Source organism: Palaemon carinicauda, chromosome 27, assembly GCF_036898095.1.
Source record: "Palaemon carinicauda isolate YSFRI2023 chromosome 27, ASM3689809v2, whole genome shotgun sequence".
In the NCBI taxonomy this organism is placed as follows: domain Eukaryota; kingdom Metazoa; phylum Arthropoda; class Malacostraca; order Decapoda; family Palaemonidae; genus Palaemon; species Palaemon carinicauda.
In genome coordinates this window covers 32,298,862-32,326,235 of record NC_090751.1, presented here as the reverse complement: position 1 = coordinate 32,326,235, position 27,374 = coordinate 32,298,862, and the positions used below count along the sequence as shown (strand labels likewise).

At 39.4% G+C, this 27,374-nt stretch overlaps 1 protein-coding gene across 1 annotated transcript in view; it reads right to left on the bottom strand.

Moving 5' to 3' along the window:
- The window catches only part of LOC137620654 (uncharacterized), a 452,540-nt gene that overhangs the window by 119,456 nt on the left and 305,710 nt on the right, over window positions 1-27,374 (bottom strand). Inside the window, exons 17-19 of the mRNA XM_068350990.1 lie at window positions 15,773-15,945; window positions 11,819-11,900; window positions 5,473-5,594 (exon numbers count right to left, since the gene is read on the bottom strand). Of these exons, the coding sequence (XP_068207091.1) occupies window positions 5,473-5,594; window positions 11,819-11,900; window positions 15,773-15,945 (377 nt within the window). The remainder of the gene's footprint in view (window positions 1-5,472; window positions 5,595-11,818; window positions 11,901-15,772; window positions 15,946-27,374) is intronic.

The window sequence follows — 27,374 nt, the reverse complement described above, 5'->3', positions numbered from 1 at the left end:
GACATATAATTAAGCACAGAAAGAAATAAAACACGAAAAGAGAATGTGATCATGCGTTAATTCAGTACTGTATACAGTACGTAGTAAAATTAAATCGAACATGAAACGCAAATCAGATGCAGTCATACCATATTAGAATGGTGTAAGGCTGCTGATGGCTACTAGTGTACTACAAATGTAATGGATGTGCTTCTTTTCCATGAATCTTTTGTATGTATATGTACGTAGTACTGCATCCAATAATATTCTTTGTTGCAAAAATCACATTTCGAATAAGCGTACGAGAGAGAGAGAGAGAGAGAGAGAGAGAGAGAGAGAGAGAGAGAGAGAGACACACACACATCCTACAACAAAAGCGTAAAATAGCGTACGTAAAGCTATTATTATTATTGTTATTATTATTGTTGTTGTTGTTAATAAAATTATTAAAGTTATTATTATTATCATCATTATTATTATTATTATTATTATTATTATTTATTATTATCATTATCATTATTACTGTACAGTATACGAGGGGTATCTTGTACTTTGAATTGGTAACCTATGCATCATATAAGACGGGTTGTGATTGGTTCAAGCGCTGATAGATGACGAATCAGAACTCAAGTTTTGTTATCTAGCCTGTGCTTGGTGTTTTGCCCGCATCTCCAACTTCCAGCCTCTGTTCGCGGCCACTTTCTCTTACGCCGTATCGCTGAGTAGACGTTGTTATGTTTGTGAACTTTAATCTGTGCTGTGTGCGACTGTTTTAAGTTGAACTTTTTGTTGAACTTTCTGTTAAATCCTACTGTACAATGGCTCCCAAGCGTTCTGCTTCTACTAAGGCTGGTAGTGAGCCTAAACGCCACCGAAGGATGATGACGATTGATGAGAAGGTGACGCTTCTCAATATGTTGAAAGACGGTAGAAGTTTTGCGTCCGCAGCCCGCCATTTTGGAATCAATGAATCCACCGTTCACTATATCAAGAAGGAAGAGGCGAACATTAGAAAGACGGCTGCAATCACCTTTAGCAGATCAGCGAAGCAAGTCGTTACCACGCGTAATAAAACGATCGTACGCATGGAAGGTGCTTTAGCTGTGTGGATTGCCGACTGCCGGAAGAAGAACATAGTCTTGGATACGAACACCATCCGAACAAAGGCTTTGAGCTTGTATGAGAATTTTGCGGCAAAGGAACCTCAAGACGACGATGGCAACCATGCTGAAGAAGATGATGATGGAGATGAACCTCAACCAGGGACATCCACTGATTCCCAGCCTCAGAAACAACGTTTTTCCGCCAGCAAAGGATGGTTCGGGAAGTTTCAGAAACGCTTCGCCCTGAAAAACGTTTCCCTGCATGGCGAGGCTGCTTCGGCTGACACTGCCGCTGTTGAAACTTACGTGAACCAGACGTTCAAGAATATTATCGCTGAAGGTGGATACAAGCCGGAACAAGTCTTTAATATGGATGAGACCGGCTTGTTTTGGAAGAGAATGACGTCGCGAACTTTTCTGTTCAAAGAGGAAGCCAAAGCCTCTGGCTTTAAAGCATTCAAGGATCGCGTTACCTTCGTGATGTGTGGCAATGCTGCTGGATTTTTGCTTATTTATAAATTGAAAAATCCTCGCGCTTCGAAAAATAAAAACAAGAATCTCCTTCCTGTGTACTGGATGCATAATCCAAAAGCATGGATTACGAAGATGCTGACCTCCAACTGGTTCCACCAGTGTTTCATCCCGCAAGTCAGTGAATATCCCTTAGAGAAGGGCTTGCCATTCAAGATCCTTCTCCTTATGGATAACGCTGGTGGACAAGCAACTGACCTGTCGCGTGACAGCATTCCGGTTGAGTTCCTGCCACCCAACACCACGTCATTAATTCAACCGATGGACCAGGGGGTTATCAGGGCGTTCAAGGCCCTCTACACGAAGAATACCTTGGTGGACCTCATTGCGTGTGTGGATGCTGCCCAAGATGATGAGGATGAAGATTTTAACTTGAAGGCGTACTGGCGGCAGTACACCATAGCCACATGCCTGAAGAATATTCAGAAGGCACTGCAAGAGATGAAACCTGCAACCGTGAATGCGAGCTGGAAGAAGTTGTGGCCCCAGATTGTTTACGACGATGAGGGATTTACTCCGTCGGAAATCCAACACTGCAATACGCAAATCTGTGCAGTTGGCTGCCATAATTGGAGGTGACAGGTTTGGCGACATGACGACTGAAGACGTCGACGAGTTGTTGGACTGCCATTCCCAGCCGCTAACTGACGCAGACCTAGAAGACCTGACGAAATCGGAAAGCGAAGGAGAGAGTGAAACCCAGGAAGAGACCCAAGAAAATGTCGAAGAAACGGGCTTAACATTAGAACGGCTTGCCAAGTTCTGCAACCATATCAAGGAGTTGAAAGAAATGTTGCAAGAGTGGGACGAGGATATGGTTCGGTCTATGCAATTCTCCAACAAGGGCGATGACATATCTCTCTCTCTCTCTCTCTCTCTCTCTCTCTCTCTCTCTCTAAGAAATGTTGCAAGAGTGGGACGAGGATATGGTTCGGTCTATGCAATTCTCCAACAAGGTCGATGACATCTCTCTCTCTCTCTCTCTCTCTCTCTCTCTCTCTCTCTCTCTCTCTCTCTCTCTCTCTCTCTCTCTCTCTCTCTCTCTCTCTCGTAAATTGTTTTCCTGCTTTGCTACGTACAGTATGTACTGTATGATTTTATATAGATACGGTAAATAATATTTGTAATAACATTTTGTAAATGCTTTTACTGTAAATATCATTATTTATCACTTTCATCATGCGCGTTAAATGCCTTCTTTGTTCTGAGCGTGGTTGTTTACTGAGCGTACTTTATGACGCCGTCGTTTCAGGCGGCGTCATAAAGAAAAACATTTCATTTGGAAGTCCTAAGAAAAATTAAGTAAAACATTGGTAATAACAAAATAAACATACTGTATACATCAATATAATCGATGCAAAAACTAACTTATACATATATGTGTACACTAAATGAGTTTGTTTCTTCATTATGATCAGAGATAAACGTAAACAAAACATTGGTTGCCATTTTTTATCGTGCTTTTTAGCGTGTTTAGGAAACGCATGATATAAAATCGCCTTTAATATTTGTGCCTGTTTTAGTTTAGGGTACTGTAGTACATGCATTAAGTATTCTGTACATTAAAGGGTAGTTTGTTAACAGTACTACGTACAAGGGAAGGTTTTAAAAGTCTGAATATAAATGTTGAATAAATAGGTAAATATGGTGTTACTACTTCGTGGATTTTCACCTATCGCGGCCGGGTCTGGAACCTATCTACCGCGATAAACGAGGGTTCACTGTATATGCAGAGAGTGCTGCATCTAAGGGCACGAGAACTCTATCAGTGCACTATCTCTAGAGTTTTATAGGGTAAGACCATGGTCAACCCAAGACTATGGTCAACCTCTGGGGAGGCAGGCTGTGCCTTTAACTGTAGAACCCTTGAGATGCCAAGAAAGGTGCAGCTAAAGAAAAGAACCCTATCGGTGCATTACCTCCAGAGACTCCACCGGTGGTGGATGCCATTGTTTCACTATAGGAAGCGACCGTGTACACACCCATTGAAATACTATGACTAGAGAGTTGTGGAGTCCTTTGACTGCCCTGACAATACTACATTGGATCCCTCTCATTGGTTACGGCTCGTCTCATCTACGCCGACACATACAGAACAGTCTGGCCTATTCTTTACACATTCTTCCCTATCATTTTACACTTGACAACATTGAAATTATCAAATAATTCTTATTTTCTTAAGAGGTTAACTACTGCACTGTAACTGTTCAGTGGCTACTTTCCTCTTGGTAAGGGTAAAAGAGTCTTTAGCTATGGTAAGCAGCTCTTCTAGGAGAACACCACTCCAAAATCAAACCATTGTTCTCTGGTCTTGAGTAGTTCCATAGCCTCTGTAACATAGTCTTGCTTGAGGGTACATTCGGGCTCACAATTCAACATTTTTCTCTTCCTCTTGTTATTTTGAAGTTTTTATCCTCGTTATTTTCAAGTTTTTATAATTTATATTCGAAAGATTTATCTTAATGTTGTTATCGTTCTGAAACTTCTCGTAGTTTTTCCCTATTTCCTTTCCTCGCTGGGCTATTTTCCTTGTTAAGAGCCCTTGGGCTTATAGCATCCTGCTTTTCCAACTAGGGATGTAAGTTAGCAAGTAATAATAATAATAATAATAATAATAATAATAATAATAATAATAATAAAGAAATAATAATAAGAATAAGGGTTGTCCGGGGTCCAATTGGTCATCGTTCTTCCTCTGGAGGAGCCCAAACAAGTAGACATCAAGGAGGGAACAAGACGACGAAGTAAGAAGCCAAGACTTCTCCTTTTGCCATCCCCATAACTGCTCCCACTGGGAGGATGACCACTCCCTGAAAAAGTTTAGTCAATGGCCAGAGTATATATAATTTATATACAGTATATATATATATATATATATATATATATATATATATATATATATATATATATACATATATATATATACATATATATATACATATATATATATATATATATACATATATATATATATATATATATATATATAATATATATATATATATATATATATATATAGATATATATATATATATATATATATATATATATATATATATATATATATATATATATATATATATATATATATATATATATATATTATATATATATATATATATATATATATATATATATATATAGATATATATATAGATATATATATATATATATATAGATTATATATATATATATATATATATATATATATATATATATATATATATATATATATTATATATATATATATATATAGATATATATATATAGATATATATATATATATATATATATATATATATATATATATATATATATATATATATATATATATATATATATATATATATATAATATATATATCTATATATATATAAATTATATATATCTATATATATACAGTATATATATAAATTATATATATATATATATATATATATATATATATATATAGAGAGAGAGAGAGAGAGAGAGAGAGAGAGAGAGAGAGAGAGAGAGAGAGAGAGAGAGAGAGAGAGAGAGAGAGAGTGTGTTCACTCTCTTCCAAACCCACATAAAAAGTGACAGCTTTTCAGTGGTGTGTGTGTGATCAGGTTAGCTGGTCTAACCCCCTAATTAGTGATGAATACAGTAGTTATACCTCATTAAAAATAGTCTTTTGGCTAGTTTCAACTTTGCCAAAATAGTATCCACTGTAATGAGCGAAATGGTTGGTATTAAGTGTTGGAACAAACATAGGTACTGTAGTTTTCTGTATCGATTTTGCAGTTTTTCAGCTATTGTATGTGTGAGAACTACTGTGCGTACTTTTACAAGCCCAACAAAAATCTACAAAACCAAAATTGCCACAATTGCTTACCTTCAACATAAATACATCCTTCAAGAGAGTCATAATAGTACCATTCACCAAGCTGGCCTATACACCTTGCTGTCTGCACTCGTAATGACGTATTGCCACCGACAAATGAACCATAGTGACACCTGAATGAATAAAAATTAGACTAAACAGTAATCCTAAATTAGATCACTAATTTTTGAAGTTTCAGATGAGGGTCTAGCAAACACTCAAGTTTTTTCATACATCAAGAACCTAACATGTAAAAAAAAATTCATGAAATAAAACTGTCAAAGGTCACTTCAGTGACCATTTTCAATCTCTAAAGTTAATGAAAGATAAAGCTACATCTAACATATTCTTCATAAACTTTTTTTAAGCTATTTATGAAAAGAGAAACTAGATATAATATATATTATACTCAAAATCAAGTCCTAAGATTAAGCTTTGCTCTTTAATTTGGGTTTGTTAGGATTTCTAGATTTACAGTCATTAATTCATATAAGAAGAGTACTATTGTGATACAAATTACAAATGGATTATCAGGTATTCATCCACTAACTACCTCATATTTCATGTAGACTAAGAGTTTAACAGAGAGAGTGGGATTGTTGAGAAGCGAGTACTTTGTACTATAATGGAAAACAAAATAGATTATTATATATATACTGTAGTGATAACTAGAAATCAAATGCTCCATAACTTCAAAAATTTGGTGATTTTTGGATATTTTTTGCCTTGAATATCAAACAACTTGAAAGAACCTGCATAAATTAAGACACCTGGCCAAGGTGAAAGATGCATATGTGACAAATAAATTGACCCTTTTTATGTTTAGCTCTCACCCAGTTAAGACCATTAAAAGTTTCATTTACTTTTCTATTAATGATCTATATTTTAGTGTATCTAGTTCTTATTAATAAAACCCATAAAAGTCTGCAGTAGCAGTGATAAGCTACACAGAACTATGAAAGCAGATAATGAAAAGACAGCTGAAGTGGCTATATCAGAGTATATTTAGCCTTTCAAGGTGTATCGACTCCTCTAGGTTGACCAGTTTTCAGACTTTTTTCTATAGTCTATGGGTTTAATCAACTACTTTACCTATATTTCTGTACACATTGTTTTTGTTATCATTCTTTTTAATTTATTTTTTTAGTATGATGTATCTTTTTTATTACCCTTAATTCTCGTGCTGTCTAAAGACCGAGCAAAGTCCGGGATCTATACATCCTAGATTTCGTCAATGTTATCTTCTGTGCTGCAATATTCGTGGTCTTCGTGCAAATATTCAAGACCTTACAGTTGTGTCCAGACAGTATGACATTACTTTGTGCTCAGAAACTTTGGTTTCTAATATGAGGCACTCATCTGAGCTTCTTATAATTAATTTTAAAGAGCCAATAATTTTGAAAGGGGATATCTAATCCTAGGGCCAGAGGAATGACAGTGTATATTGGGACTGAGTACCCTGCTTTTCATAAGTCATTCTATGTATGAGGATATCATGAGATTCATGTGATAAAAGTTTGTGGCAGGCATAACAACTCCCATATGTGTTTGATATATCGGAATCCAGACATGGAAGTTTCTATCTTCGATTGACTTCTTATCATTATAGCCAAGATGCAAGATGATGATATAAAAGCCTCTTTTGTCTTTGTTGCTGATTTCAATGTTCACCATATGCTCACCATTTGGTTTCTCCTATCAATTGTCAAGGCTCAAGAGCTTTAGACTGCCTCTGAATCCTACTGTGAGCAAATCATAAGTAAAGTTACTCACAGGTCTGGTAACTGCTTGGATGTCGTATACATCAACTCCCTTGGCGTTATAACAAGTAAGGTAGGTTCTCCAGTTGGGACATCCAATTTCATTAGTATTGAAGACTGAGCACCCTGTCCCTGATGCATTATACTCATCTACGATTTATATGAAATCTCAAGCAGACTGGAATGGGATTTTGAGTGATCTTTCGGGCTTGAATTGGTCACAATTGTTTGGTAGTGTTGATCCTGTTGTCCCTTTTAATGAGAATCTAGTCAAAATAATTGATAGGAGTATCCCTTCTCGTGTACTAAGGTAGCAAATGAAGGACAAACCATTGTTCAATGATAATTGTAGATGTGCTTATTTAGAGAAGCAGGAGGCCTATCATCTTTGGAAGTGTAACAAATTTTTTACTTACAATACTCAGCTTTTATTCAGAGAATTTATGCTTCAACTAAAAAGGAATACAATCTAACCATAAAATATATCCTTTCTAGTACAAATCAGGAACATAAGTGGTGAGCTACCATTAAATATTCACTCTTTGGTATAATACAATGGTTCCTCCTTTACTAAAACCAGATGGTTCTGTCACTCACAGTCCAAAGAAAAAGGCAACCCTTTTGACCAATGTGATTAACAGTAAGCAGAATGAGATACTTGATCTTCCTCATTCCTATTTTCTTGCAGCTTAACTAACTAGTTTGGCTTTTTGGTCTTGTGAAATTAAAGCTCTCTTGATGGACCTTGATGCTTATACAGCTGTGAACATAAATAGTATTTTACCTTTTTTTATAAAAACTGTAGATTTCTTGGTTCCAAAAGTTACCTATTATTGTGTGCAAGTTAGTAATAGGAGCTATTAGCACTTGTTGGAAAATTGGTAATGTTACTCCACTATGTAAATGTGTTTGTGGTAGCTCAAGTCCAACTGATTAGTGCCCAATTACCATAATTCCCAATGCAAAAGTTTTTGAACAACTTATGGTAAAACGTCTTAATAGGTTTACTGAAGGTAATCATCTGTTCCCTAGTTTGAAATTTGGTTTTGGTAAAGGCCTTGGAGCATGTGATGCCCCTTTTTACAATCTCCAATGCTGTAGAGAAATCCCTTGATTGTGGTTAGGACATTCTTATGATTGGCCTTGATTTTAGTGCTGCCTTAGATCGTGTTTATCATGGGGCCCTTGTTTTCAAACTCAAACAGTTGGAAGTGGGTGGGTCTTTTCTTAGCATTATTATTGAATTTCTTAGTAATAGATTGCAGAGTTGTTGATGGGCACCATAGTAATTAAAGGAATGTGATATCTGGTGCTCCTCAGGGAAGTGTTCTTGGCTCATTACTTTTCATGATATATGCACATGACATGTGGCTTGGCCATAAAAAGCTTGTTGAATACACAGATGATGCTACACTCTTTGGATCAATTCCATCTCCTGAATGTAGATCTGGGGTTGCTGAATCACTTACTAGAGATCTAGCTAAAATTAGTGCAGGGTGTAAATTATGGAGCATGAAATTGGAAAAAAAAGGCTCAATTTGATATCTTTAAAATGTCTTTCTAAGTTATATACCAAATTTTGATGCTATATCTATAAAACTAAGTGAGAAGATAGAATTTGACGGTCAATTAATATAGTTTTGAGATACAGGAGTTCTAAGTTTTTCGTTGTGTTTTTACAAAGACAATATTAATAAATCATGATTATGATGAATTTTTTTTCCCTTTTTGGATATTAATAAACCAAAACAATGTTATCTATCATAATCTAATCATAAATGAAGATCCCTTTGCTAAATATCCTACTTCTTTAGGCTCTTATCAGGCGAGATGGGAGCTCTTTCATCCACAACACTCTCTCTCTCTTCTTCACTTACTAATATCACCGATATTACCTACTTTTTTACTCTTATTCAAGCGAATTTTCTTCTTTCTAATGTTAGTGATATGTTGAAATTTATCTTTTCCTCTTTGACACGATGAAATCCTTGCTGAAACCAAGAAAAACAGACGTAAAAGTAAGTGAATGTCAGAGGTCAAACTCAAACTTGTACTCTCTCTGGGGTTTATGTTAGCATTGAAGAGTGTAATCATAACTTCCTGTCTCGTGACTTACGGAATCTAAACAGATGCCATTGCTCACAATTTGTTTTATATTAAAATGTAATAATGATCAAAATTACTATAACAGAAGAAATACTGTAGTGATCACTGTTTTTGGCTTATCGAGTTACTTTTACTAATTACCCAGTAACTATGAAAGTAAGAGGAATTTTGACATAACATTTCGTATATGCATTCCCCATTGCCATATGAAGCTCAGTTAATTGTTTTAGGATTTTGTGTTTTTCGTCCCATACCCCCATGTATTGGTTTCCAAGCTGGGCCCCTTAAAGCAATTTTTTTACAAACTACTAAAAATGGCAAATAAGGACCTGGCAGACATAAAAAGATACCAAAATCAAACCAAGTCAAATTTAAAGAAATGCAAAGCAAAATTCCACCAGCTGACCTGGAATCCCTTGCGAGTGACCGTAAGGTCATGGAATGAGTGTTAACAATGGGGTAACCGCCATAAAGCATACTCATGAGGCACATCTCGCCTCAAAAAGTAAACAGCAACAAGTCAGAAAAGAGATCCCCGCAACCAAAAATCCCCATTTAATGTCTCAAACATGTGGCAAGGTAAGAGTCCAAGATTAGCCAAGCAAGTCAGCAATGCACACAAGGAGAAGTATTTAAATCATACTTAATTAACCAGATCTGGTCATCAAGTTGGATGTTATTATCTGTAGAAGGGTTGAAACAATATCCTCCTTGGATGCCCTGAAATCTAGGGCCAAAGAGCGATAGGCAACGGTGGGGGGTGTTTAGTTGCATGAAAAATTTCAAAGTAAATAACTACTCTCTTCATTCTTTAACTCATTTAAGGACAGTACTATAGATGTTACATAGCCCCCTTGCAGCAAAGTAATAAATTTAAGTGATAATGTCACAGGATTAATACTCAGCGCTACAATGGATAGAAAGAACTTGTTTATATAACAATAATGAGCTGTGAAAAGGAAACAGAAGACTATAAAATACAGTATCATCCTTCAGCAGAAATACATCAATTAGTTCAGTATAAACAATATTGATCAACAAGAATATGGTAGCAAACTGAAAGAAAATAAGTAATAATGTATCTGGATAAGCACTCAGCATTGCAAAAAGGAGAAAATACTTGAATGTTCTAGAGAAATCCTCGTGTAAACTTAAATACTTTTATGCAATATGTGTGAATTAATTGGTATTCTTCTTTTTGTCTTATTCTTTATCCTTAAGTCTAATACCTTCTTCATCTTCACCTTATCCCGTACCATAGTACTGTACTGACTTTCACAGTAGAAGTGACCGTAGCAATAGTTGATCGTACAGTATCTCCTCCCTCTTAAAATTTTCCTGAACTGGACACTCGTTCTTACAAGGAACTTCAGCATAAGATTTTTTCTCCAAGATTAAATCAAGAATATCTGCCTCTATTATTAAGGAAAACATCTGATGAGCCCTTTAAGCCTCTTGGTCAACACATACTGCACTTTTAAACACATTTAGGTGCATAGCTATAGATATTACAGTACTCTATCACATAATAAATTTACTTTGGTCTTCCATATAATGCTATCGCACATACTTGAAAAGCTGCTGGGAATGAGAGTGACACAGGGTAAATCACAGTTATCTCAACACAGGGCTCATGGAAGCAGCTCAGTATGATCATGCTTCAAGAATCTTCCTCTACTGAGTGGTGAACAGGCCAGTTAGATGCACTAGCACCAGTTTAAAAAAAAATTCCTGTAGCTTCCAGTTTAGCATTCATGGTTAAGAAATTTTAAGCATACAGTATTGTATATTTTTTAAAATGGTACATACTGTATTTCTGGGTCGACCTGTGGCGGCCGGTGAAAAGAGTCCTTCTTATATATCTTTTCTGATAAAACCTTCCAATTACACCAGAGAAAGATAAAAGCATGGAATGCTGAGGTTACTACCCTCGCGCGAGCACCTTTTGGGTGTCGTGTATAAAACAAAGGCGCGTGAAAACGCCACAGGTCTCTCCCCAGAAATAGATTTTTCCTTCGTCAAAATCCCTTAATTCAACAGTGCATATTCAAAGCTGCAGTTAAGGATATCTTATTGTACATCATAAATTATGAAGAATGTACTTGCAAAAAAATATGAATACAGTACATGGAAAATCCATGATAAACTTGATACACTTGTTCATGAGTAATTGCTTACTAGTAGCAACCAGAAACTTAGGAAAACTTGAGTGTAATTACTTACATGACATTACTTTTGATTACTTCTCCACACTTATTAACAAAGAAAAAGAGCAACAAGTCTGGGGCAGGTTATCATTATTTAGGGATTACTGAAACCTCAATATAGAATTTATATGATTGATGGAGTTTCTATGATCAGCTTTTGCATGGATAGTACAAACAGTTTGAGAGCAAACATGCCATACATACAATGTAACCCTACATATACTGATATTAGTAATAAGACTAAACTGAGTTTTATCAGTTTAGCATCCAAAATGTTTTACTTACGTATAGATGGCCTCATCGTTGACATCGTCATCCCAACTCAATGACATATTGTCCAATGAAGATTCAGGATCAGTCAGGCATTCTAAAAAATTCACATGGAAAGTTTAATGAATAAAATTACCTACATATACAACTTTCTATAACAAGATGAATGTTTTGAATTACTTAACTCCACTACTGTAAAACAACATTATTGTGCATCCAAGTTCACTCCACAGAAGAAAAAGAGGACATCCTTCAGCTTAATTTGGTTGGGTAATTATATGGAATGCAAAGTGCCTTAAGTGTTGTATGAAATCACAGTAATAAACAGTGGGATAAGCTAGAAGGGGCCATTACTGTAGAGTAAAGAATTTTCATACTAATTTGTTTTTATTAACCTTATCTAATTATAAATCCATTACTGTACAACTGATTAAATAACTATTTTGAAAAGAATATTTTTTACTTGATCCTATATTCAAGTACACTAGCCCTTTGGTGCTTTGCAACTTTTGAATAGAAAAGAATGCATTGAATTTGGTACATGCAAATAAGGTTGTAGCTTATACTTAACAACTTGTCAAATAAGACATAAGGTTTACTAAAATACTGAAGCACAGCTGATTTTACTGTACATTACTATGATAGGAATGTCACCCTATCAATATAAGTAACTGATTGATTGATTTGAGGTTTTCTGGCATCCTAACATCTAGTGTAGTTTTTTTAATAGTACCTGTACTACATTTTGGAAATAGCAAAAATTTATCGGCTAGAACCAAGTCTTAACTGGGAGGCTTGAAAGATCTAAGAATACAATTTTCTTGAAGTTCTCAGCCCCTGCAGATTTGGGTAATACAAACCTTAATCCCTTATTGGAAGACTCAGGCAAGGTTTTTAAATGACAAAGATATAGTAAAAAGGCTACTACTCATACTATAAAGGATAAAAGCGGACTGATGCCTTACCTGTTGCTACAGGAATAACCTAAAATGACGCATCACTTCAACAGGTACATATAATTTGCCAGTTATTAATTTCCTTATCTTATAAAAATATCAGCTGAACAGGAAAACTACCTTTTCCTAATAAGGCATCATTGTATAAACTTTACAGATGAACGTTGAAGAGGCCCAGACTTATGAGAAAAGGGCAAAAATTGAGGCTAGCACAGCAGTTTCAATTTACAAGGGAGAGCCACAAGCTGTATGTCTGCTACATGTTCCTGCATACCTCTGTGTGGCGTGACCAACCAAGACGAACTTTATTCTGCTTGGTCAAGGAATAGAAAATCACTCTGTACATTCTTGAAACAATCTTGTTGGTAAGTATTACACTGTGTTTCTCTGCCCAGAAATATTTGGATAACTAAGAGATGACTCTTGATATTTAGTCCCTTTATTGTCTGAAAATACCTATTAATTGAAAAAATACCTATTGGTATATAACTACAAGAGTAAGAACATATGTTTAAGAAAGTTGTAAAACACACAGAAGTCAACAAAGAAGGTAAATACTGTATTCATTGATACCATCCAACCATTAAAATATGCAACATGAAAACTAAACTTTAAAGCAATTAAGGGAGATTAAAGAACTTACAATACAAACAATTGTAACTATGAATTTAAGCAATAAAACCAAAAATAATGATGAAATAAAAATTATTATACATTTTATAGATGAAAGGAGAGCAGTCTGTCAGATTTCCTATGGAGAAAGGATTAATGGGAGTGGGCAATACCAAACACAACAATTCAAATTTGTTGACACCTAACCAGATGCACTTTGGAGGCAAGTGGCCTACTCTGCCAGATGGAATTACAAGGATTTATTTTCTTTCTGTGGAATGTTTGTAAGATTGTCTCTATACACAATTCAGCCTTTTTAAATTAATGGGTTTTTGATCAAACAAAAGCTCACTAAAACCACCAATGACTCTTGATAAACAACAAATCATATCCAAGCTTTTTTTATTAATCCTGACATAAAAAGGCTTAATTTCAACTTCAATAATGATATAAACTGCATACGTTCCAATTTTTTTTCATGTCTCACGAATTCCAGAATGAAATCTTAAAATTGGGATGTTTATGACAATCACACAATTGCCTCTAATTTCTAACTGTATTACTCATTGCGATAAAGAAATTTCCTTAAGGGGTGCGACTCGCAACCTCTGCATGGAATTTTGGAAATTCAGATAATTGCATTTTTGGCTAGATGAATTTCTATATTTCATGCTTCAAATAATTTTTTAAATAAAAATAATTTGTTTCATTACTAAAACATCCTTTTTCTTATATTCACAATTGCACAACCCTTTTCTAATCAGAGTACCTATTTACTTATTCAAGAATTTGAGGGCAAAATATTTGTGTGAGTATCCTATTTATTGTAACCACAATTTTCTTTGAGTCCTTCAGGAAGAGAATATAATTTTTCTTGCTTTCTCGATGGTATCGTAAATAAACATTAGTTGAAGATCTCTAAGTTATATTCATTGTATTTCTTTGTCTGCTCTTTTATATATCAAATTTTTTATGGTTATGATGAAAGATACACAAAGTGGCAGAGATAATAACTGAATACTGTATGCCTAAAGTGTAATTGCCCAAAAAATACACACACGAGAATAGAATATACTATACTAGCAATGTCTTACTCATGTGGCATTTGGTACATGTCTACCTATCTATCTATCTACCATGACACTTCCCCCAATTTTGGGAGGTAGCCAACAACAACAACCAAAGACAAAAGGGGATTTTTCCTCCTTGCCTAATGAGGGATTCGGCTAAGTTTAGTTGGTACTGCTACGGTGCCACTGCCCACCCTCCCCCATCTTCCACCACAAATGAAGCTTAATAGGCTGACTCTCCTACTGCCTCTATCTCAGCGGTCACCACGAGGTGGCAGCAGAGCCTATCGGAACTGCATCACAACTGCTTACCATTCATCTCTATTCCTAGCATGCTCTTTTGCCTCTCTCACCTCTATCCTTCCGTCACCTACGGCTTTCTTCACTTCATCCATCCACCCAACCCTTGGATGGATGCACTTCACCCATCAACTCTTGCATTCACCCCCTTCTTCAGCAGATAACGATTTTCCATACTCTCTACATGGCCAACCATCAACATATTCATATTCACTCTAGCATCTAATTCCTTCCTCACACTTGTTCTCACTCTTACTACTTTGTTCCTAAGCCTATCCAGCTGAGATACACCAGCCATACTTCTCAGACACTTCATCTCAAACACATTCAATTTCTGTCTCTGTCACTTTCGTTCCCCTCAATTCTAATCTATATATCACAGGTAATACAATCACTTTCTCATACAGAACTCTCTTTACATTCATCTCTAACTCTCTATTCTGTATCACTCCCTTCACTGCCCCCAACAATACATCGTTCATTCACCATCTGACATGCATGTTTCCTCTTCATCATTTGTAGCAACAACAAAACCCAAGTACATACTTAAATTGATCTACTTACTCAAGTAACTCCATTCAACATTACATTCAATCTAGCACCAACCTCCATTCTTGTGTACCTCATAAACTTACTCTTGTCCAGATTAACTCGCAGCTTTCTTCTCTCACTAATCGACATTGAACGACTAACCATTAATAGTAACACCTAACATTATGTGACTTCTATACCTAAGATTATTTAACTTATACAGTACCATAATTGACTTTAAAGCCCACTTTGTAAATGTTATACAGAATCAAATGTGAAAATTTCAAGCCCCTTGAACTATACTACATCAAGAACTGATGCCAAGACAAAGATGGATACTGTACCCCTATAATACATTACTAAAGCTGTAATTGCTCCATTACTTCCCCATCTATAACTCTTAAAATGAAAATTGATAAATATTACACAAATGCCAAACAATGGAATAGAACATCAAGAAACTTCTATTATTTTGTGAAAAAAAAAGTAATTTCACTAACTATCATCAGCTGGGTACTGACAGAGGGCAGTGCCTAAAACATCTCCATCCAAAGGACTGCTGATAAAACTGATTTTGTCATCATCCCCAATGCTAAAGTGAAACCACTGGTCATCAGAGGATACTGGAAGCTGGCCTGCAAAGCTTGGATCCAAGTTATCCAACCCATTTGCCCTAGAAAAACAATGATAGCAAATGATAAAAAGAAAAATATCAGTCCTAAAATTTAAAAAAAAATAACAGTTAGTTGCATATCACAAAAGTTGATGGGGCAAATGTGATATTATGAAAATAATGACATACTTAGGAAAACACTATTTATAGGTATTACTAAATGGTGCTCCTACTTATTCAAATATAAGAGGCAACCCCCTTGAAGAAGTTATCAAAGATTTCAACAATAACATACAATCAATTCTAAAGAATGAAAAACTCATAATTGAATCATTGATTTCTACTAGACACAGTTGTCTTATATAATGTATATAGATTAATTGTAACCCACAAAACAGGTAATCATATAAGACCTATCTTCAGTGCAACAGTATCTATTAATCATAAATTATGCAGATATGTAAAGGAATTAGCTCCAGCAATCTTAAATGACATTTCCTTTTCACATATAAAAAATTAAGTTGATCTCTGTGACAAGTAACAAAATATGAACATAACCATAGACATTAGTTTTAGTTTTACCTAATCATTTACTCAAGTGCCTGTTGATTACTTATTGGATTTCTTGTCTGGTACAGGCACCAAAATTGATATTATTATTTATTATTATTATTATTTATCATAATTTATTATTATTATTATTATTATTATTATTATTATTATTATTATTATTATTTATCATAATTTATTATTATTATTATTATTATTATTATTATTATTATTATTATTATTATTATTATTATTATTATTATCATTATTATTATTATTATTATCATTATTATTATTATTATAATTACTAGTATTAGCTAAGCTACTATCCTAGTTGGAAAAGCAAGATGCTATAAGCCCAAGGGCTCCAACAGGGAAAAATAGCCCAGTGAGGAAAGTAAATAAGGAAATAAATAAACGATATGAGAAATAATGAAGAATTAAAATAACGTATTTTAAAATAAGTAAAAACATCCAAAAATATATTATGCAATAACTATGACAATTTGTCCTAAATTGTATTTTTCCTAGCTATACAAACCTGTAATCATTTAATATAGGAATTCGTTTCAGCTCAGCTGAAACGGCCGAAGAAAACCAGGCAGTTGAGCTGAAAAGTTGGCTGGCGGTATGGGGCGGAGCTTAGGCCCCCCCCCCACCAGCCTGCTTTCCTTATTCAAACACTTTAGGCTCAATGTGGAACATGAGAGTGATGGGAAAGGCAGGCATTTATATTAAATAACTACGGGTTTGTATTGCTACGAAAAATACAATTTAGGACAAATTGTCATTTGTTCCGACGCGATATACAAACCTCGTAATCCTTTAATAAAGGAAGACTCACTGCTTGGTGGTAAGTCTGCCTTTGCTGCTTGTGAACAGCTAACTGCCCGGATATCGACCTGGTCTTGAATGAGAGCAGAGGACTAAATTCACCTACCCTTGTCTCTTGACCCGACATGATAGTGGGGTCTGAGAGACTGGGAGCCGGGTCGCACGATGGGTAAGAGCATCGCACGACCTGAGAGCGTGAATGTAAGAGACACACTACACTGGGCTCACAGTGACAGGATGAACCTCCATAACCAAAAGGCAAAGGGTTTTATACATCCAGCGTTTTCCCTGCCTAGCAGAAGACGGGGAGAGAATATCTATAAACAAACTCTAGCAATCTTACCTGGGAAGACTTGTTGATGTATGGAACTCCAAGGGCAGAGACAGAGAGAAAGGCGAATCACATGCAGATTGCTTTCATACTGCCAAACAAACCATAAAAGTCAAGACGAGACCTCCCTCTCCCGGAGGAACTGGAGAGGTCAGACAATAGCTTCAGGTGCTACCACTGGGCCAAGAACAAAGGTGTCCAAGGACTTGTGCATAAACTCCCACATGTAAAAGTCCGTAAAGGTGGTCTGGCGTTTCCAAACGCCAGCCTTCAGCACTTGGCCCACTGCAAGATTTCTCTTGAAAGCGAGTATGGGGGCAATGCCCCTGATCTCATGAGCTTTAACCCTTGCTGGTGCTTGGACTCTTGACAAAGTCTCATACGCCTTGCAGATGGTTTCACGGATCCAAAAGGATATCGTATTCCTCAACACTTCCCTCTTGCCGGTAGCTAACGAAGAGTCATCGACATTCAGGTCTGAGATGCCGAGTTCGCTTAAGATAGCTCCGGAGCCACCTGATGGAACAGAGAAGCCTCTAACCTGAACTGCCACTCACCGTATCCGGTAAAGAAGGAATAGTGAAGGTCTCGAACCTGGGATCGTGGATTGCTGGGATCCGAGTCTTGGCAACGAACTCTGGCACAAAACTCACGATCTCCTTCCAACCCTCTGTGTGAGTGACATTACAAGACTCTCTTCGGCGATGCTAAGGCTAGCAGAAAAAGTCTTAAGGGTCAAGTGCCTTTCTAAGGCATGGCTCAAGTGTTCGTACGGAGCACGAGTAAGAGACCTGAGAACTAGAGTGACATTCGACTGGGGAACTCGAAGTTCCTTCAGGGGACACGACTGTTCAAAGCTCTTGATGACCATAGAAATCTCCAGGGCGTTGGAGATATCTATGCCCTTCAGACAGAACACTATTGCAAGGGCAGACCTGTACCTTTTAATAGCAGAAACCAAAAAGAGCTTACCTCTGCGAAGAAAGACTAGGAAGTCCGCGATCTGAGTCAGAGAAGCTCCGACCGGAGAGATACCCCTTCCACTACACCAATCACACAAGACCAACCACTTCCCTAGGTAGACTGAGAAGGAGGATCTTCTAAGGTACCCTGGCATCTCTTTTGCAGTGAGTTGTGAAAAGCCTGAGGAGATGCTGGATAGTCTCCACACGTGAAGTCTGAGCGACTGCACGCCTGGTGGTACCTGCTCAACAAGGGTTGCCAAAGGAGATTGGGCCGGTGTGGTAGCTCTCTCGGTGCCTTGACCAAGAGCGACAACAGATCGGGAAACAACTCCATGTGTGGCCATAGTGGAGCAATGAGAATCATCCTGAGTCCTGGGGTTACTAGGACCCTGGACAGGACTGCGCGGAGCAAGCAAAAGGGGGGGAAACGCATAGCAATCCAGTTGATCCCAAGGATGTTGCAGTACGTCCTCGAACGCAGCCGCAGGATCTGGTACTGGAGAGCAAAAGATGGGAAGCTTGGCAGTGTGCCGTGTTGCGAATAGGTCGATGCATGGTTCTCCCCAGAGGTCGAGTACTCGACTCACTGCCCAAGGGTGAAGAGACCCTTCTGCCCCTATTACCTGGTTTCTGTGACTTAGGGCATCTGCCAGAACATTTCTCTTGCCTGGAATGTAGCTAGCTAACAAGGTTACACGTTGACTCTTTGCCCACAGAAACACCTGCCCCATCAACTGCTGCAAGGGACTTGAGTGTCCCCCCCCCCCCTTACTTGTTGAGGTACGCGCCCACGGACATGTTGTCGTTCATCAGTACTACCGAGTGCTCTCTCAAACGGGCCTGGAAATGAATGAGTACTCTCGAGACTGCCATTATTTCCAGCTCGTTGATGTGCAGGTGTTTCTCCTCTTGCAATCACACACCTGACAAAACTAAGTCGTCCAGGTGCACCCCAACCTTCCGTGGACGCGTCTGTGAACAGACGAAACTGAGGTGGAGGAGGGTTTATGAGACACCCTCTCATGAGGTTCTCGTTTAGCCACCAAAGGAGATCCTCCCTTACCTCGCGTTCCATGAGGACCGGACGAGAGAGAGGAACGGTGGCTGCCGACCACTGCTCCTTCAGACACCACAGAAGGGAGCGCATATGGATCCACCCGGAAGGAACAAGCTTCTCCAGCGAGGAGGTGACCTAGAAGAGCTTGCCACTGGAGGGCTGGAAGTTGTTCCTCAGACAGGAACAGTTGCGCAACCTCTCTGAGTCTCCTGATCTGTTCTTCCGAGGGAAGAACACGAGCTGCTGCCAAGTCGATTAGCATTCCCAGATACTTCACCTTCTGCTTGGGAATGAGGTTCAACTTCTCGTAATTCCCCACCATCCCCAGATCGCGACAAACTGCCAGAAGCGAGTCTTGGTCCCAAATCAACTGCTCCTGCGAGGGAGCGAGAATCGGCCAGTTGTCGAGGTAAATCAGTAGGCAGGTGCCCCTCGAGTGGGCCCAAGCTGCAACCGTCGTGAACACTCGGGGAGCTGTGCACAGTCCGAATCACAGGACTTTCAACTGGTACACCATGCCCTAAAAGGTGAATCGGAGGTACTTTCGAGACAACCGATGAACTGGTACTTGAAAGTACGTGTCCTTCAAGTCTATCGAAAGCATGAAGTCGTACTGCCTGATGGCTAACAGTACAGTGCGGACTGTCAGCATCTTGAATGCAGTTTGCTCAACAAACTTGTTCAATGGCGAAAGGTCAACGATCGGTCTCCAACCTCCTGTTGCCTTCTCGACAAGGAGGAGACGACAGTAGAACCATGGTGACTGATCGTGTATAACTTCTAGCAGATCTTTCTCCAATATTTCCTGGACCTCCGCCTCTAAGGCCAGAGCCTTCGGAGATTTTGGAGCGTATGTGCGGAACGCTATTAAAGTGGAGGATAGAGGGGGGCGATAAAGCACTAACGGGAGCTTGCACCCTTCGCGACGGGTCAACACTACCAATTCCTCGGCCCCGAAGTGCTGCCACATCGCCCTATGGCGCAATAGACATCCCCCTACCATTGGCAGCATGGAAAGGGGAAAGCCAATCTCAGCGTTTCCCTTCCCCTCGCTTGTCCCTGTTCTTTCCCAGACGTGGAGGAGCTACCGAGGGAGGCTGAAAAGTCTGTTTGGGGGTAGAACCCTTCTGAACAGGAGCAAATCTCGGCTGCACAGGACCAGCAGGAGAACGACCTGCGGTACCCTTGCTACTTCCCGTGGGCTTGGCCTGACTTGGCCTGGCTGTGGACGGTTTTGCGGGACCAAGTCCCTTGAAACTCGCAGCCTGCGGCTGGTATATAATAGAGTTCTTCGAGTCGAGGCGCCATTTATCCCATGCGGCCCAAATTTCCTCTGGTGGAAAGAGAAAAGTTGCAGCTCTAATAGGAGCGTTCCTGAGTGCCAGGGCCTCTCCTGAACCAATCTGTCTTGCCAAACGAGTGGTTACTGCCTCGCGCTTTTTGAGGATCAGATTGGCATACTGGGTAGCAGGCTGGTCTAAGAGAAAAGCAACAGCTTTCTCACCAGACAAAGCCAGGTTCCTGTACTGCTCCATGTGTTCAGGGGCAGCAAGCTTAGTGTCCCGCGCGAACACTGTGGCCGTACTACACCAGTGGTCGAGCCACGAAGCAGCATGGACTCCTAAGGAGGTCCTGCGATCTGGTCACTCACTCGGTCCAAGGCTCGAGCACCCTGTCTCGACCAGGGTAGTGTGATAGTCCGTGAACTGCCTTTGGGAGCTCCCCATAGGATCTCTAAGGCTGTACACTTATCCTCAGACACTACCGCAAGAGAAGCCCTGAGGCCATTCATCTCACTCATGAGGTTAATGATCTCTAAGAACGGTGATTTTACCTCGGGATATTCCGTTTCTACGGCCGGTGAAGGCTGTGCAGGTAGCTGATCCCTCGGTCCTACTATATCCGTAGGTGTAGGGGAAGTGACATGCTGCACAGGTGACGACATCCCCCATGAATACCCTCGCTCTGGTCCTATGACCAAATCATTCCCGACGGAATGCATCGAGGTTCCCACTGCGACAGTGTGCGTAACGGGATGCTGCGAGCCCCACGAAGCTCCCAAAGGAGCTAGAGCGCAAGCGGGGTTGCTGGGAACTGCAGCGCTCACACCAGGAGGTGTAGACAGGTTAGTTGCACGAATGGTGTGCGCGGCCTCATCTGTTACATGGCCTGAAAGCATGGGGATTGGCTGCACCTCTTGCGGCTGGTATGCACGAGAGTTAGCCTGGTCATGCACGATTGGCCCCCATGTCGCGGACTGAGCCGCGAGGTGGGTCCATGCCAGGCCCGAGTCGCATGGGTCGAGTGCACTGCTGTCTAGCCTGCTCCTTGCTCACGCGACACACGAGTCGCAGAGTCGGTCCGCGTGGCTACCCCCGTGGATTCTTCACGAGAGATCACAGCTGAGACTTTTCGCGACGAAGCCGGGACTCTCATTTCCCCGCTCAAGAGCGGTTTAATTTGAGTCTGAGCAGCAGCTCAGGGGCCCGAGGACCCCGTCACCCTGCTCTGGGAGACGATACCTATGCTCTCAAGCGCGGTTGTCATGCATGGAGGCCTTGCGCGAGATTCGCTGTGAACAATCACACAAGTACGGGGAACACGGGAATCTCTCGTGTCGCCCTCATCCTCCGGAGGAAAAGAGGTGTCTCGGGGCACCATGTCCCTTCGACTGCGACTGGCCTTCCTGGTCCTCTTCGCTTTCCTCTTCTTCCCCTTTCTATTTCTCCTTGGGGGAGAAGACTCAGAGTCAGAAAATGAAGATGAAGGAGGAGGAACTAGAAGAGGAATACCACCCCCGCTTCCTCTTCTAGTGCCCCCTTAGAGGTACTGGAAAGGTGGTCGAGGCAACAGCAGACAACACTGGACGTGGATGAAGAACCTGAGCCATGTCCATAGGAGGAACCGTGATCGGTGAACGTGGTGAACCTGAAAAACATATTGTATCAGCAGGAGTTTTGGCAGATTTTAATTTTAAATGACTTACAAGCAAAGCTGTAAACGGTTTCCCAGCAGTCGTTAAAGAAATCTACTTGTTTAAAACCTTACTCTCCCTTGTTTCAACAAGGAGTCCTGCAGTTATTTTACCCTTGGAAAAAGTTTGCATTTTGCCAGGAACAAATGCTTTAGCAGTAACATGGTCAACAACAACAGGGGCATCAGGAAACATGTGAGTCAATAAAGTTACAAAATCAGTTACATTCATGTGTTCATCAACAATCGGATCATTCAAATGACGTTGTTTAATCTTGTCTGCCAGTGTTAAACGGCGTTTTAACAAATCCAAGTCTGGCTTACCTGATTATGCGAGAGACACCCAAAGTTCCCATATCTTACCAGGTAATGTGTCATCATCGGTATCAGACTGTCCAACAATCTGTCAGGTGTCCCTAGAGATCACCGAAGTAATGGGAGCGCTAAGGTCACCCGCTTCCCCGCCGAATCCTGAGAAATTGCCAACAGGCTATGAATCAGAGCTTCCCAAAATCATGCTCACACCCTCCTTTGACTCGGAAAGGGCGTGAGCAGACTTCGCTGTGGTAGTCTCTTGAGACGACACCCTTTGCACCAGCTCCCATTACTTCTCCGAAAGAGGCGAGCTCTCCAAAGCAGAAGCAGCTTTAGGGGTCTGGCGATATTTGCGTCGATTCTCGAGAGCTTGCTGCTGCAAGGGCGGCCAGGATTCACACTCACGACAGGGAGAACCTTAAGAGCAAGATTTTCCCCTTCATGTTAGGTAGAAGGTGACGAAAGCAACATACTGCAGCGCCCGCCACGGCCTACACAACATCGCATCTTACGAGTAACTTTCTCCTCCATAACAATCACACAATCACTAGTACACAAGTACAAGAGAAGGCAAAAGGCTGCAGCGTAGAGAGCGGAGAGTAGCACAACCATCCACGTTGAGCTGAAGTGAGTGAATCAGCAAAGCGGGCAGGCGATGGGGGTAGGCGAAGGTAAGCTCCGCCCCATACTGCCAGACAACCATTCAGCAAAACTGCCGGGTTTTCTTTCTCTTCAGCTGTTTCAGCTGAGCTGAAGCAAATTCCTATGTTAAATTATTATGAGGTTTGCATATTGTGTCAGAGCAATGCAAAATTCATCGCATACAGTTAAAAACGGTTCTTGTGGAGTTGCCATTTAGTATATTTTACTCCAATTATTGTCATCTACTTTATCTGATAATAAGTACCGGTGATTAACTGTAGAACCACAGAAGGCATTTCCCTAGAGAAGGGTCAATGTTAGCTCAATAATTGTTTATCAAAAGAAAAAAAAATTTCCCCGTTGTAACATATGCAGCTCTAAATGTATTATACCGAGTGTCCACCATTCAGTGGCAGTAAGAACCACCAAGTGCATGACCATTGGCCTAATGGGATTGTTAATTACTTTTAGGGCACTATGTCGAAAACTATGATTATTTCTCTTTATAAACCACAAATAAGTTTAGCATCTGATTAAATAAAATGCTATATAAATAAGATTAAAGTTAGTTTGAGAAAAAAATTCTATATCCATATTATATGCAATTTAACTATATTTTAGAAAATCTAATAGTCAGGCTATGCCTGAGAGCCAGAATTGCCCCCACACACATACATACATACATACATATATACATATATACTTACACACACACACACACACACACACACACACACATATATATATATATATATATATATATATATATATATATAATATATATATATATATATATATATATACACACACATATATATATATATATATATATATATATATATATATATATATATATATATATATATATATATATATACTGTATATATATATATATATATATATATATATATATATATATGCCGCCTGTGGCCGCGGGGGCATAAAAACCATTAGAATAGCGCCGACGTATCCCTGCGTGTAGTAACAGGCGACAAAAAGGGACAGGACTAGGGGGCTGAGAACCCCCTCTCCTGTATTATAATCCTGTGAGACATCAAAGAGGTGGAGCTGGGAGGAGAGTGACTGCTCCCCGCACTCTAGTTTTGGGATGTTTGAATGTGCGTGGATGTAGTACGATAGAGTAAAAGATGTGAGATTGGAAGTGTGTTTAGGAATAGAAGAATGGATATATTGGTTTTGTGTGAGACAAAGATAAAATGGAAAGGTGAAGTGATGTTTGGTGAAATGTCTGGTAGGGTGTCTGGGATTGAAAAGGGGAAAAGCAAGAGAAGGTGTGGCTTTATTGCTGAGTGAATGGATGAAAGATAAAGTAGTGGAATGGAAGGAGATATCATCTAGGTTAATGTGGGTTAGGGTTAGGTTGGGTAGGGAATGTTGGGCTTTTGTCAGTGCTTATGGGCCAGGTTGTGAGAAAAGTGAAGAAGAGCGGAATGAGTTCTGGAATTAATTAACTAGGTGTGTAGAAGGAATTATGTAGCTGTCATGGGTGACTTAAATGCTAGAGTGGGCGCTAGAGAGGTAGAAGGTGTCATTGGGAAGTACAGGGTACCAGGTGAAAATGAGAGTGGTGAGAGACTGGTAGATATGTGTGTTGAGCAAGAGATGGTGATAAGTTCTAGCTTTTTCAAAAATAAAGATAAAAACAAGTATACATTTGTAAGTGGCAAATGGAAGTGTGGTAGAAAGGGCATTAATGGATTATGTTTTGATAACTAAAAGAATGTTTGGAAGATAGAAAGACGTGCACGTGTTTAGGGGTATGGATAACGGTATATCTGATCATTTTTTGGTGGAAAGAAAATTAGTTGTAGCAAAAGAGTGGGGGAATAGAGTAGGTGGATGTAAAAGGGAGCTAGTGAGGGTTGAAGATCTAATAAAACTGGGGTTAAAAAGTAAATATCAAGAAAGGTTGAAAATGGCATATGACGAAGTGAAAGTAAAAGAAACTGGTAATTTAGAGGAGGAATGGAAGTTAGTAAAAGAACATTTTGTTGGGCAAGAAGTTTGTTGGAGGCAGCATGAGGAAGGGCAGTGAATGGTGGAATGAAGGAGTGATGGTAAAAGTGGAAGAGAAAAAGAGGGCTTTTGAAAAATGGCTGCAGAGTAATAGTGTAGAGAAATATGAAATATATAGAGAGAAAAATGTGGAAGTAGAGCGTAAGGTAAGGGAGGCAAAGACTGCAGCTGACCTGAGGTGGGGTCAGGGATTGGATCATTCATATGAAGAGAATAAGAAGTAGTTTTGGAAAGAAGTGAAGAGAGTAAGGAAGGCAGTGAAAGATGGAAATGGAAGGTTGTTAAAAGGAGAGGAGGCAAGGAAAAGGTGGGCGGAGCATTTTGAAAGTTTACTGAATGTTGAGGATATTAGGGGGCAGATATAATTTCTGTTGCAGGTGTTGAGGTATGGGGATGGGAGATGAGAATGAGAGAGAGATTACTGGAGAGGAAGTGAGGAGAGCACGAGATGAAACGAGAGTAGGAAAAGCATCTGGTATGGATGGTGTGAGAGCCGAGATGTTGAAGGAAGGGGTGTGACTGTACTTGAATGGTTGGTAAGATTGCTTAATGTGTTTTGTGTTGTCAACGGTACCAGTAGAATGGGTTTGTGGGTGTAATGTACCACTATGTAAGGGCAAGGGAGATGTGCATGGGTGTTGTAATTCAAGGGGTATTAGTTTGTTGAGTGTAGTTGGGAAAGTGTATGGTAGAGTACTGAATAATAGGATTAAGGATAAAACAGAGAATGCAATCTTAGAAGTACAGGGTGGTTTTAGAAGAGGTAGGGGTTGTATGAATCAGATTTTTACAGTAAGGCAGATATGTGAGAAATATTTAGCAAAAGGTAAGAAGGTGTATGTTGCGTTTATGGATCTGGAGAAACCTTATGATAGAGTTGATAAGGGAGGCAATGTGGAATGAGATGAGGTTATATGGAGTTAGTGAAAGGTTGTTGCAATCAGTGAAGAGTTTCTACAAAGGTAATAAAGCATGTGTTAGGATAGGAAATGAAGTGAGCGATTGGTTTCCAGTGAGAGTGGGGCTGAGACAGGGATGTGTGATCTCGCCATGGTTGTTTAACTTGTATGTTGATGGAGTGGTGAGAGAGGTGAATGCTCGAGTGATTGGACGAGGATCAAAACTGGTGGATGAGAATCACCATGAATGGGCGGTAAATCAGTCGTTGTTTGTGGATGATACTGTACTGGTTGAAAATGCAGAAGAGAAACTTGGCCAATTAGTGACAGAATTTGGAAGGGTGTGTGAGAGAAGGAAGTTGAGAGTTAATGTGGGTAAGAGTAAGGTTATGAGATGTACGAGAATGGAAGGTGGTGCAAGGTTGAATGTTATGTTGAATGGAGAGTTACTTGAGGAGGCGGATCAGTTTAAGTACTTGGGGTATGTTGTTGCAACAAATGGTGGAGTGGAAGCAGATGTACGTCAGGGAGTGAATGAAGGATGCAAAGTGTTGGGGGCAGTTAAGGGAGTAGTAAAAAATAGAGGGTTATGCATGAATGTAAAGAGAGTTCTGTAGAGAAAGTGATTGTACCAACTGTGATGTCTGGATCGGAGTTGTGGGGATTGAAAGGGACGGAGAAACAGAAATTGAATGAGTTTGAGATGAAGTGTCTCAGGAATATGGCTGGTGTATCTCGAGTAGATAGGGTTAGGAATGAAGTAGTGAGGGTGAGAACGGTTGTAAGAAATGACTTAGCAGCAAGAGTGGATATGAATGTGTTGAGGTGGTTTGGCCATGTTCGGAGAATGGAAAATGGCTGTCTGCTAAAGGTGGTGATGAATGCAA